The sequence below is a fragment of the Colias philodice genome, chromosome 22 (assembly GCF_061535455.1).
Source record: "Colias philodice isolate Cphi_HAF_F1 chromosome 22, ilColPhil1 Martin Lab GWU primary, whole genome shotgun sequence".
NCBI lineage: Eukaryota > Metazoa > Arthropoda > Insecta > Lepidoptera > Pieridae > Colias > Colias philodice.
Window position 1 is genome coordinate 553,094 of NC_143107.1, and position 13,161 is coordinate 566,254.

At 32.3% G+C, this 13,161-nt stretch overlaps 3 protein-coding genes across 4 annotated transcripts in view; 1 reads left to right on the forward strand and 2 right to left on the reverse strand.

The window, feature by feature from the left end:
* Positions 1-1,315: 1,315 nt before the first annotated feature.
* Positions 1,316-2,698, reverse strand: LOC149478248 (serpin I2-like). The gene has a single exon (XM_089709446.1). It carries the CDS (start codon positions 2,548-2,550, stop codon positions 1,354-1,356), a length of 1,197 nt encoding a protein of 398 aa, XP_089565572.1. The 5' UTR covers positions 2,551-2,698; the 3' UTR covers positions 1,316-1,353.
* A 5,307-nt stretch (positions 2,699-8,005) lies between these two features.
* Positions 8,006-13,161, reverse strand: part of LOC149478249 (uncharacterized) — a 42,875-nt gene continuing 37,719 nt past the window's right edge. For both annotated transcript variants that reach the window (XM_089709499.1, XM_089709500.1), the window contains exon 15: positions 8,006-8,349. In XM_089709499.1, coding sequence (XP_089565625.1) covers positions 8,203-8,349 — 147 coding nt within the window. In that variant the 3' untranslated portion in view covers positions 8,006-8,202. The remainder of the gene's footprint in view (positions 8,350-13,161) is intronic.
* LOC149478250 (uncharacterized) lies at positions 10,050-11,615 on the forward strand. Its single transcript, XM_089709155.1, has one exon. It carries the CDS (start codon positions 10,116-10,118, stop codon positions 11,613-11,615), a length of 1,500 nt encoding a protein of 499 aa, XP_089565281.1. The 5' UTR covers positions 10,050-10,115.

Below are 13,161 nucleotides of genomic sequence, written 5' to 3' on the forward strand. Positions count from 1 at the left end.
CATAGTTTGATCTCTGTGTTATAAAGTTGTTGTGAGTAATAGAGACCAAGATATATTTGGTTTTATATTTATCTGTAATCTTGAATACAGGTTTAATATTTGAATAACAGTTTTTTGCGATTGTTAAAGAGTCAATAATAGAAACATGATTTCCTCAAATTATATTATCTATACCTAGTATAATATAATTATATTATCTGTGCCTATACTTACCTAAACATAAAAATATATTAAATTGAACTACCTATAGGTATATTTTAAACAAGCTGTGTCCTGCGATTTCACCCGAGTAGCTCCGCTCCTGTTTTTCAAATCGGACCAGTAGTAGGTACTTCCTGAGGTAGGCACGTTCAAACAAACAAATAAACAAACTCTTCAGCTTTATAATATTTAAAAACATAGATTTATTTTCAAAGTTATGATACAGATATTGAATTTTTTAAAGTAATCAAGGTGCATGAAGTTTGAAGCAAAAAACTGACAAAAAATAGCGCACTTCATTGAAATTTGAATTCAATTCCGGTGTGTCACAAAAAATATTGGACAAGCGTGAGATTGGCATTAGCGCAAATATTGTAAATAAATACTGTATATAAATAAAATAAAATGTCCGTCTGTGATTTGTATATAAATATTTTTTTGGGCCTTTCATAAAATACGTTCGTCAATTTCAAACGCCTTCTGTCATACTCCAACCTCGGACCTCCTCCAATTTCTTGGTAAAGAATCAGAAAGCTGAGTGATCCATCCCTAAAATCTTAAACATAAAGAAAACAAGGTATTTAATACGCTTACAGCTTTTGAAAATTCGATTATCCAATACACTTAGGTATTTCAGAATTATTTGAAGCAACGTTTTGCGGAACCAAGATTAGAACTATCTTAGTTTTTAACCTCGACGTTTTTATCTCCTTAAATTATCGCCAATGCTTTCAATATAACCTACTCATTAAGTATTATTAACATTTTTTGTTTTGAATTTTTATAAAATAAGAAAAAGTCGGGTCAAGGAGGTTTTTGGACCGACAAATTCTTTGAACATGACTCGAATTTGGTCTTTCTTATTACAAGTATGTACATTACATCGCATTTGCATTATTTTGCCATGATTTGAATACAATATGATTCTTATGTCTTTTGTTCCTAACGATAAACATAAAACAACAACGATCAAAAAACATCAACGATAAAGTAACAAAAAAGGCAAGCTATGTACTACAGATAAATATGATTTTTCATACTTTATTGTAAAGTATGACTAGGTGCTTACTTTGTTATTGAAATACCTAATCTAAAACATTGTAAGTAGGACAATCGTAAATAAAACAATGTTAAACTTACTCAGTATAGTTATTAATAAATAGATGGGTAACTATAAGTACCAGCAAAGAGTATTATTTCAGTTTTCCAGTCAACTATCAGGAATGCAAATGGACGATTCGCTACAAATTCTACATCACTACCACCTTCCGATGTTAAATACTCGGCTATTATAGCTCTTGCACCCTTTTCCGTAATTTCAACATCTACAGCTTGAGACATTGAAGACACATGTATCTTCGAATCTGTTATACCTCTTAAATCAGCGAGATCTGGATAAAACACCCTTTTAACTCCCATGTCGTACACTAACTCTGGAATATTCTTCACAACAGTGCTTATTTTTATACGAGGTAACTTCACAGTAATCAGTCTCGACTCCACTCTTTTAAACAAACTGGATATTGTTCCCAAACGTATTTCTTTCATCTTATAATAAATGTCTCGTATCGAGCCCTCTTCAGGTAGGAACACAAGCATCGATAGTTTATTTGGCTTGAAAGGTATTTCCAAAACTTTTGCGTGTATAAACGGTACATCGGTTAGTTTATAATAAGCGACGCTTTTCATCATTTCCACTTCTCCGATAGCATTCCCTTTTTCTGAATGAAATGTTTGTCTCGATGTATATGCTGGGTTGAAAGGCCAAAGCCAATCGCTCTTGAAATATGCTGTATCAGCCATCACAAATATTGTATAATTGAAGTCTTCTTCGTCAATCACATCGTCTATAATTCCGTTCATACTTGCTTGTACAATTTCATTAACTTTGTCCGTCGCTTCTTCCTTTTTCTTAAAGTTCAACATCAATATTTTGGTGTCTTTATTCTTCAGAGTTTCATTTATAAACGACTTCTTGATATCCAGGAGATGGTTGATCGCTATAACGTTGCTTCTCTTCGTCACATATTTGAGTTCCTTGTACATCCCGTTTATGATTTGTCTATATCTCCTTTGGTAACATCGGTTTCTGTGGTATTTCGTTACTTTCAATAATTCCTTTTGGGTCGATCGTCGCGCCCCTCTGGCTAGTGTTATCAGTTGGATCCATGTTGATATAGGAGAGAAGGCGAAATGTGCGTCAGTGTCTTGTGAGACGCGGTCCAATAGTTGTACGGAGAAGTCGTAAGTACCACGTTTGTGTACGTTCAACACTTCGTTGTAACTGCAGAACTTTTTCGAAAACACCGTCCCGATCGACACTATTAAAATCACTGCCCGTAGGTTCATTGTGAGCGAGTCTACGCGCGGCGCGATTCGTACGTAACTGCAAGCAAACTTTGACAAGAAAACACTACGTCAGCTAACTGTTCAGTATAAAAACGAATGTAACTTCGACACTCACAGCAACTACGCTATGTAATGACGTCGCAGACAATAATGAATCGCTTCATACAATGTGATAAACTAGGGTCACAACATTTTATTTATACCTATGCTACTTATGCAGAATTTATTTGTGACCTGTTTTCCAAATATTTTAATTGATAAAAAAATAACAACTAGATATCGTCAGATCGAACGTATTGAAAACTGTAAAGTAGGTAATTATAACATTTATTGATAAGATGATTATGCGAAGAAGTTGAAACAAAATAAACTTTGCACACAAAAACGATTTAATATTATGAAATCATATTTTCTTACAACATACTTACAAGAATTTGACAAAGTTACCGAACCTTGTTAGTAAAAAAAAAGTTTTTATAAGGTCGTAATCTTGTCATCATCGGACTTTATACTAACGGTGAATTTTTTTCGGTATTTTGATAGTTTCATTGGTTGTTAGCAAGCTACTTTATCTTACATCTATTATCAAGAACAATTTATCTTAACTACAAAGATATATGCGAAGCGACAGCCCCACCTAGGTATACCTAATAGCATTGAGTAATTCCTTCGATTGGCGTACTAATTTTATTGATTAGAACCTGCATTAATATTCTTGTTTGGTTGTCTGCTCTTCCATGTAACAACCTTTGTTGTTCATTAAAATCACCTACTTTAGGAAGGACAGAACAATAAGAACATTTTGTTTGAAATTCGTTAAAGATGGTTATTTGAATTTAAATGAAATAAACAACTTTCAGACGTTGGAGGATTGACTTTATACCTAGGGCTATATAAAAAGCTTTTTACACATATATAATCTCTGTACTTTTTTGTTTCATTTTCATGCAGATTAGATGTAGGACATGAAATAGTATCTATTTTAAAAAATGAAAAATTCCACTCATCTGTAGCCGTAGGGTAGTACTGAAATAATCTATAGGTAGGTACTTAATCTATACTAATATTATAAAGCTGAAGAGCTTGTTTGTTTGTTTGAACGCGCTAATCTCGGAAACTACTCGTCCGATTTGAAAAATTCTTTCGGTGTTAGATAGCCCATTTATCGAGGAAGGTTATAGGCTATATATCATCACGCTAAGACCAACAGAAACGGAGCACTGCGGGTAAAACCGCGGAGCACAGCTAGTGTCGGATAAATCTGTTTTGATTCAACATCCAAAGCTGGCCGTTTTTAAATGTTTTAAAAACGGTCCATTCGACTTGATCACGGTTTTTTACCACCTTTTATGAGCAAAATTAGCGGCAAAATTAAGTCATGGTAATTGATCATATGGTCGACTACCTACTTGCTTCTATTAAGTGCGGTCATTAACACTATAAGTTATGTACCTATGATTTAATCATTTTATCCTTTGGCTATAACAAATGTTAGTTACCACCACAGACCACAGTTTACGTCAGTTAAAAGCAGCCTACACCGGTCTCCAAATTATATTGGATTGTTTTAATAGTAGAGATCAATATATATATTTGTTTTATCAATTATCTATATTGCTGGTAAGCGTAAAACTCAAGAATGGCTCGACTTCGGCTCATTTTTTAACCGACTTCAAAAAAAAGGAGGAGGTTATCAATTCGGCCGGTATGTTTTTTTTTTTTTTTTTTTTTTTTTTATGTATGTACACCGATTACTCCGTGGTTTCTGAACCGATTTACGTGATTCTTTTTTTATTCGATGCGGGATGGTGTCGAATTGGTCCCATAAAAATTTTATTCGGATAGGCCCAGTAGTTTTTATTTTATGAGCATTTTTGTCTGTATTTGTAAATGTTGCAAGTGCAAGTTTGAAGTCGGTTGTTTTTAACGCAGTTATTGACTTGTTTAACAATTAGGTTAAGGTACGTCGAAGGTTCATAAGGAGAGAAAACACGCAAAAGGGACAGTATAGGAGAACAACGTTTGCTAATTGCTGGGGCAGCTAGTTATGTATAAATTATGAGAGCTTTTATTTATATACCTGTAGGTAGATAAACTTATGACTCTTGAATAAACTTTCGGGTTGTTAAAGAGAATTTTAATTGGTATGTTTGTTAACAAAGGTCATCTGTTTGTTTACAAGCAGTTCATCTGACCTTAGCATTGCGATTCTAGCATAGCAATTAACATGCGTTCGTTATATTCTCAATTACTCTGTTAAATCTTACAACTATTAATAGGTATTATGTAAGTTATCAAAATACATTTTTTGTATGGAATACTTCGTGATTGGATGACATCACAAAAAGTACTTGAAGAACGCTGTGGATTCTAAATAGAATTCAATTCGATGGGTTCCGTAGTTTAATGTTTTATATATTATGTATTATATTTGGTGTAAATTATGTTTTGAAAATAATAATATCGTACAGACTACGGTGATGATCGCGGAGACCTAAAGCTTGGTTACCAGTTAAAAAAATATGTTTGTGCATTTAATTAAGGCGCTTGAGTAAGATAAAAATTGAATATTTGTAACTACCATGTATTTTTATGAATGAAATGACAAATAGAATTAAATTAAAAACGTCTTTAAGTCTGTATAGTTTTTATTATTACTTATCTACATTGTAAAATTTAGAAAATATTAACATTAAAGAGGTCTAGAAGAACCCTAGAATGATCTGTTGAATGCTGCTCTGATGATGTGTCACACAAAAAAAGGGATAGACAAATATATAATTCCTTAGTCGTAAGACTATAAGCACGAATAAAGTTATAAACCACATTCATTTTGCGATGTTTTTAGACATTTAATGTGACAAATACATTTTGAATAAAAATATTTCCTTATTATGATAATTCATAATACTTACATAATATAATCTACACTTTACAATTGGTCATAAAATCGTCAAGCAATAAAATGGATTTTATGTGCATATTATAATAAAATCATAAATTAGATTTCAAGCTAATACAGAATAATATAGGAATAATATGAATTTAAATTAACACTCTATTAAAGTGGAAAATATACCAAAAACAAAATTTGAGGGGTGACACTGCACCCGGATGGAACGAAGTTTTAAGTTATAGAGAGACAGACATGACAGAGAAACACGCGCACGTCGCACGGCTCACAACTATAGCAAAAAATATCATTACCTACAACTTTTTTATTCCTGGATCATCTATCATATTATCTCTATCATCTTTCGTAACGCCATATCGAAAGTTATAGAAAAATAGGTAATCATGAAAGACAGGTTACTATTAATAATTTTGTGTATTTTCAATGGCATGCCGCATGATCAAACCTAAATAAAAACAAAAACCGGGATCTTGATTTTTTTTATAATGCAAATATGTAAATAGGGTTTTTAGTAAGGTATTTATTTGCTTGCAACCCTCAACCCTAATTGACTACAAAATGGGTAGTAAATTACTATTGAGGCCAGTGATCTATACTCACAGAATAATAATACTATTTGATACATTGTAAATACTTGGTCAAGGATGATGAAGATAGAAGTATGAGTCAAAGGAAATAAAATTTTGTTTCAATTAAAACTTTTATTAACAATTGTAATATTTATGACTAGTATCACAATAACAGCCTCATAATAAAGATACTTAACAATATGGCTTAATTATTAATATTTACATTAATCGTTTTCATATATTTTTTATTATTTATAAATATAATTGTATATGAATATTAACACAACGTTTATTGGCACTTAGGTTTTATTGGTTTTAAACAATACTATAAGCATAGACTAATATACTCAAGCTATAAGTAAACAGATGTAGATAGGTTACCCAACGCAACATAATAATTATGTTAAATTATTACGATCTTCAAGTCAAATGTGGCTGATTAGCAACAATTCGGAGCACTCTATACCTACCCCCTATTACTTATAATATCGTTGGTTTGAAATAAAAACATTAACAACAAACAGTTTTGATTTTGTACTATTGTGTAAATTGCCTTAAAAATAAAACTTATTACTATCCTAAATAAGATTAATATGTATTAAATTTTGATTCGAATCATCTAGCATTTCTAAATAGGAATAAAATACAACAAGAAACTTGTATAGCTAGTAAACCCTGATATTACAAACATACTTGTTAAATTTAAATAATTTGATCAATATTTTGTCTTTTCTTTCTTTATTTTTAAATAATCTGTGTCTAATTGCAATGTTTTGTCACGTTTACTCATACGTCATTTACTTTGAGAATGAAAGAGACAAAAGATAACATTTTAAACACAGATTATTAAGGGACATTGCCTTAAATATATTTTTAAAACAGTATAATTTCGTTTTTACTATTTATTACAACCTTGTAATGTATCATAGTGTAAAATACATTATTATTAAAATTGTAATTTATAGTTCAAAGCCGTACTAAATGTTACGCATAATTTATATGAATCATTTTCATATCTAAACCTATAATAACGAATAATCTGTGATGATCCATAAATATTAAAATACAGTATTTCATCCGTAGAATTAGTTCAGGTCTAATTATTTCGATTACTCATAAACAAGGATACAGCTAGTGGAAGACAATGCAAAGTATGAGTTAACATTTTAAAATGTGATGCAGAAATATAATCTTAACTTCTAAAATATAAGAAACTTCATAAATCTAGAACGCCATATTATTCGTCTTTTATCAGATTAACAGAATTCTAAATTGTTTATTATATAGTAATTCGTACAATGTACAACATGTACTTATTAAAGAAAAACAATAACAGTAATAACATGAATATTTTGCATAGGCGGCCATTTATAAAAAATCTATAGTAAGTGTTTGAATTGCGTGAGTTTGAGTTCCATCAAGATATAACAATACAAAGCATAAATCATAGAATCTAATAATCTCATTCTATGGAATATATGTTGGATTCTAAAAAGTTCCAGAATATGTTCTGGAATTTTTTAGAATCCAACAATAATCTATATTAATAACACTATAAAGCTGAAGAGTTTGTTTGTTTGAACGCCCTAATCTCAGGAACTACTGGTCTGATTTGAAAAATTCTTTCGGTGTTAGATAGCCCATTTATCAAGGAAGGTTATAGGCTATATATCATCACGCTAAGACCAACAGAAGCCACGCGGGTGAAACCGCGAAGCGCAGCTATTATATTGGAGTCTATTTATTTCTGTAATATTAGAATCGAATATATACTTTTGACGTGACAACGTCTTATACTTCGATAGAGCCGGCTGCACGCACGAAAAAACATGACTCATGCGGCGTTACCTCGCTCTGAGGCGTTCCGTGTAAGGCTTGAAGTGCAAGCGAGAGCGCGGAACGAGCGACAAAGAAGCACAATCGGACGTTGTCACGTTCAACTATCGTCAGTTAACCGACTTTACAGACAACCAATTTTTGAAGTGAAACTTCTATATCGGGGTTGGAAAAAAATTTAGTGTAACATTTTTTCGTTACGCGCCATCTTGTTTTTATCCCTACCACGCGTGATTGACTTATTTCTGTAAAGTTGCATATAGTAAATTATTTTTCGAAAAATAAGGTCATAAAGAAGTTTCACTTCTTACGTGTGTACACGTACACATTTTTTCATTGGAAAGCAAACATCATAATAAGTACTGGTACAGCTATAACACAGAACAAATACACAGAGGTCCGGGGTTCACATTCCGATATGATGACGAATTGTTCGTTCCAAAGAGAATCGTTGTTTCGTAGAGGCAGCTCCAATACAACCTGGAAATAAGGGATTTGAAACAATAAAATAATAATAAAATCATCTTTATTTGGTTCTCACAACATTAAAAAGTTACAAAACTTAATTATACTACACAAATGTATACTTTTTCGTTTGTTATCAATAAATGTTTTATTTATTTATTTACAAAGTACAGTAAAGGATAACGTTGTGAGAAACTGGTGCCTGAAATAGACTAAATAGAAGAAATGAATTATTTGTGTAAATATTTATTGAAGTGAAACTTCTTTATACGCGTTGTAAAATTTCAAGGTCGCGTCATGGCAATACCATCACGTCTGACGTCATGGAGTAAGGCGACGATTTTGGTTTCTTTGAATCTTGCCAAAGAAGTTTCACTTCTGAAACGTGTGCTCGGCATACGCGTATTATTTAATATCGAAGTACATTACTACAATACTACATCCTTCATTTATGGTTCATTCTCGAGTTTTAGCGAGACAAACATACAGTAATTTTCAAATTTCAAACTTCAATATATACCATAGGTATGCCTAGATAAAATATATTTTGTTATGTTTGGTAAACTAACAATAATTGTAACGTAGTTTCACGACTTGAGCTATCGTACGAGTGGCTCAGTGGAACTAATGTGGAGCGTAGATCCGCGGGTCGTAAGTTCAAATCCACACGAATCTCAATGCATTTTTTATAATTATTAATATTTTTTTAAGAAACGTCTGGAAATCCTTATACGATGACATTGAAAGGACAGTGGTCGTTGAGCAGTGGATCTCGGCACACCGTTTGTCGGTGTAATTTGTTTGAAATAATATCATTATTATAAGTGTGATTACATATTCTAAGTTTGTGCTATTATTTTCGTGCGAGAAGGGGTAAGTTATAATTTTAGAACTATAATGTTAAGATAATTAAAACTCAAAAGTAAATAAAAACTAAAATTATGTCTTGTTTGTAGCCTGTATGAAACGCCTTCAATCTCGCGATCAAAATAATACGCGTTCGATATCCATGCGACTGATTTTTACTACCTGGAGCTAACTAAAAGGCAGGGATTGGAAGGATCCCGTTCAATAAATAAAATCCTCCTGGCGCCCTCACTAATTCGTTAAGATTACTTAGATATAAGTCCTGTTAAAATTAGTTACGTTAGTTACTACCTACTAGTTATTATCCTCTGGTTAAGTCTAACTGTTTTCATAATGAGTATATGTTGTACCTAGTTCTTACTTTTAGTTAAGATTTCTATTGATTGTGTACGTCAATGAAATAAAAGGTTTCCTTCATAATAGCTTAGTTGTTTTGCTTCATATCACCGTGTGCTTAAGAAAAATAACCCATAACAAAATGGCGCCCAACGCTAAAACAATGGGATTATTTATTTATACTCTTAGTATATTAATTTAACAAAACTGTGCTTGTTATTTTTAATTAGCTAGCGGGTTAATCTCAATAATAGATACTTGATTAATTCGTTTAGTTTTAATTTAGTATTTTAAAATAGTTTAAATACATTATTTTTTGAATACATGTAAGTGCTTAATACTTGTCACAATAAGATTTCTAATTATTACTATTGTGGATTTGGTGTAATATGTATATTATATCTATGGAGTGATTGTTTATAAGAAATTTGTTGATCGAATATAATAAGATTTAGTGTTACATGGATAGTGATCTTTTTATACACACTTATATGTAAATTATTTGAGGATACAACTTATTCTTTCTTGCACGGTTTTTATAAGCGCATTAGATTTTATAGTATACCTACCTTTTAATTATGGATCCACAGTATTTGTTAAAGGATGAGGTGGAGTTTGAACTCGCGTGCCGTGGATACGTGCATCCAGGGGGCTTAGCCTCAGCATTAAAACTTGTTTTAAAAAAAATGTTACATGTTGAAAATTTAAAACTGGTTTCTTATGAATTAAAAGCACCCAGCCAATGTAGTGAAAATCCTAGTAATGAATTAGATATATGCTCAGATAAATTAGATTGCATTTTACGTTATGTGTCCGAATTAAAAGAAAAACCCGATAAGCAGCTTTATAAACGTTTAGTCTCTCGTTTAATTCATGTGATGAATAGGTTAAAATTCATTGAAGCAGCTGAAACATTAGATAAGGAGAAGCACAAAGCTTTGTCGGATAAGGCTGTTATATTACTTAATGATTTAGAGGCTAAGGATGATATGGAGGATGATGATAAAATTACTAAGGAAATGAAAGAAATTCTACAAAAATCATTGGGTGAAGATAGTCATAAGATACTTAATGAATTGGATGTTGACGTCATTGGGCCGTCGACATCTAAAGTCCCCTGCGAAACGTATTTAAACAAAGAATGCACTTCGAAAGTAGACTTAGAACAGAAGAGAGTTAGCTTTGCTCATGATGATTTAGGCATTCAATATTTTCATGATAAATTACCGGCGAACGTTTTTAATTCGACGTCAGTAAATGATGCTCAAGTGACCCAAATATTAAGACACAAGTTGGTGCCTATTAGCCAATGGGGTGTTCAGTTCTCAGGCGACACTAGTTTTAGTGTTAACGCTTTTATTGAGCGAGTGAATGAATTGAAATATGCTAGAAATGCAACGGATGAAGATCTTTGGAGACACGCTATTGATTTTTTTAAGGGAGATGCTTTAATTTGGTTTCGCGCTAATAGAGAATATATAGAAAACTGGAATGAACTAGTCATCTTATTAAAACGGAATTTTCAGTCGCCGTACTATCAAGAAGAATTGCTGGCTGAAGCGAAATCTAGAACACAGGGTTCTAATGAATCTGTAGTTATTTACGTATCCGTCATGCAAAATTTATTTAATAGACTTCCAAACAAAATTTCGGAGATGGAGAAAATAATGATAATTATAAAAAATCTTCAACCGTACTATCAAAGAGCCGTATGTAGGGACGTATTTTCTTCTATTTCCGATTTGATTAATGTTTTGAGAATTTTGGAAAGAACCAAAATTAATTGTGATAACTTCAAAGAACCTAAATCTTCTTATAGATCTATGGAACCGGATTTAGCCTATAAGTCTAGTATTGAAAATAATCACGAGATACATGAAGTAAAAGCTTTAGTTCCAAAGACATATAGTAATAAATCCAGATGTTGGAATTGTCGTGAATCTGGACACTTATTTCGATCTTGTGCAGCGCCCAAGCAACGACTTTTTTGTTATAGGTGTGGTCGATTTGGCATTACATCTAAAGAATGTAATTGTATGGGAAACGAGAAAGGGGAAGGGCAAGACACTGCCAACTAACCTTTCCCCTTAGTCGTAAAAGTATTGAGTGGCAGAACTGGTTAAATTACGTTCGGCTATTCATGTCACAAGAAGTAATTTCGCCTCTGACCTTTCGGAAGGAGTGTGATAATAGGTCATACGTTTGTATTAACATCCTTGGTAAAAGATTCAGTGGCTTATTGGACTCGGGAGCTACTAGATCCGTGGGTAATTTAAGGTTTATAGAATATTTAAAGGTTGTAAACTTAAAGACGCAGAAACGAGAACCCGTTTACATTTCTACTGCCGATGGAACTAATCACACTCTTTCTGAAATTGTTGATGTACCCATTAAATTTAATAATAAATTTCACGTCATGTCGATATTGGTAATGCCTAATCTGTCTCAAGACCTGATTTTAGGCAAGGACTTCTTTGAATTATTTGATATAGGGTTTACATTTAAAGGTTATGATATAGAAGAGGGTTTACATATTAATACGGTATCAGATGAAGAACCAGCAATTATAAGTGAAGAAAATTTAAATGAAAATGAGAAAAAGTCTTTATATGAGGTTATTAATTATATTAAGGAAGAAATTGGGTCAGGATTAGGTAGAACAACAATTCTGAAGCATACAATAGATACCGGTGATAGTAAACCGATATACCAAAAGCAATACAATTTTTCTCCAGTTATTAAGAAAATTATTGAACGTGAACTAGATGAAATGTTAGCCAAGGATGTAGTAGAGCCATCTTACAGTCCTTGGTGTTCTCCAATAGTACTGGTTAAAAAACCAAATGGCTCCAATAGACTTTGTTTAGATAGTAGGCAGTTGAATAAGGTCACTAAAAGAGATACATACCCCTTGCCTAGAGTGGCTTCTATATTAGACAACTTGCGACACTCAAAATTTCTTAGTACTCTAGATCTCAAAACTGCTTTTTGGCAAATTGAACTGGATAAGTGTAGTAAAGAGAAGACAGCGTTTGCAGTGCCTGGTCGAGGGTTGTATCATTTTAAAGTAATGCCTTTTGGTCTTGTAAATGCATCACAAACACAACAAAGACTCATGGATATTTTGTTTCATGCCTTAGAGGGCAAAGTTTGGGCTTATCTGGATGATATTGTTATTTGTTCAGAAACGTTAGAGGAACATCTGAACATTCTAAAACAAGTGTGCAGCATATTAAAAGATGCCGGTTTAACAATAAATATAGAAAAATGCAAATTTGCGCGTTCAAGTATGCGTTTTCTGGGATACATTGTAGATAAAGATGGATTGCGTACTGATCCTGAAAAAGTGTCAGCTATTATTAATTTCCCAAGACCTAAAAATTTAAGAGATTTAAAGAGATTTATTGGAATTGCAAGTTGGTATCGAAGGTTTGTTAAAAATTTTGCACTCATTGCAGCACCCCTCCATCAGTTGACAAAAGGGAGAAAATCCAAAACATTTAAGTGGACTGATGAGGCAGATAACGCATTTGTTAAAGTAAAGACACTCTTAACCACGACGCCAGTAATTTGTTGTCCTGATTTTAATAAACCTTTTATTATTCAATGCGACGCTTCAAATAA

Excerpts from the sequence above, each read along its gene's own strand:
- LOC149478248 (XM_089709446.1), bottom strand. The coding sequence starts at position 2,550 with ATGAACCTACGGGCAGTGATTTTAATAGTGTCGATCGGGACGGTGTTT.
- LOC149478250 (XM_089709155.1), top strand. The coding sequence starts at position 10,116 with ATGGATCCACAGTATTTGTTAAAGGATGAGGTGGAGTTTGAACTCGCG.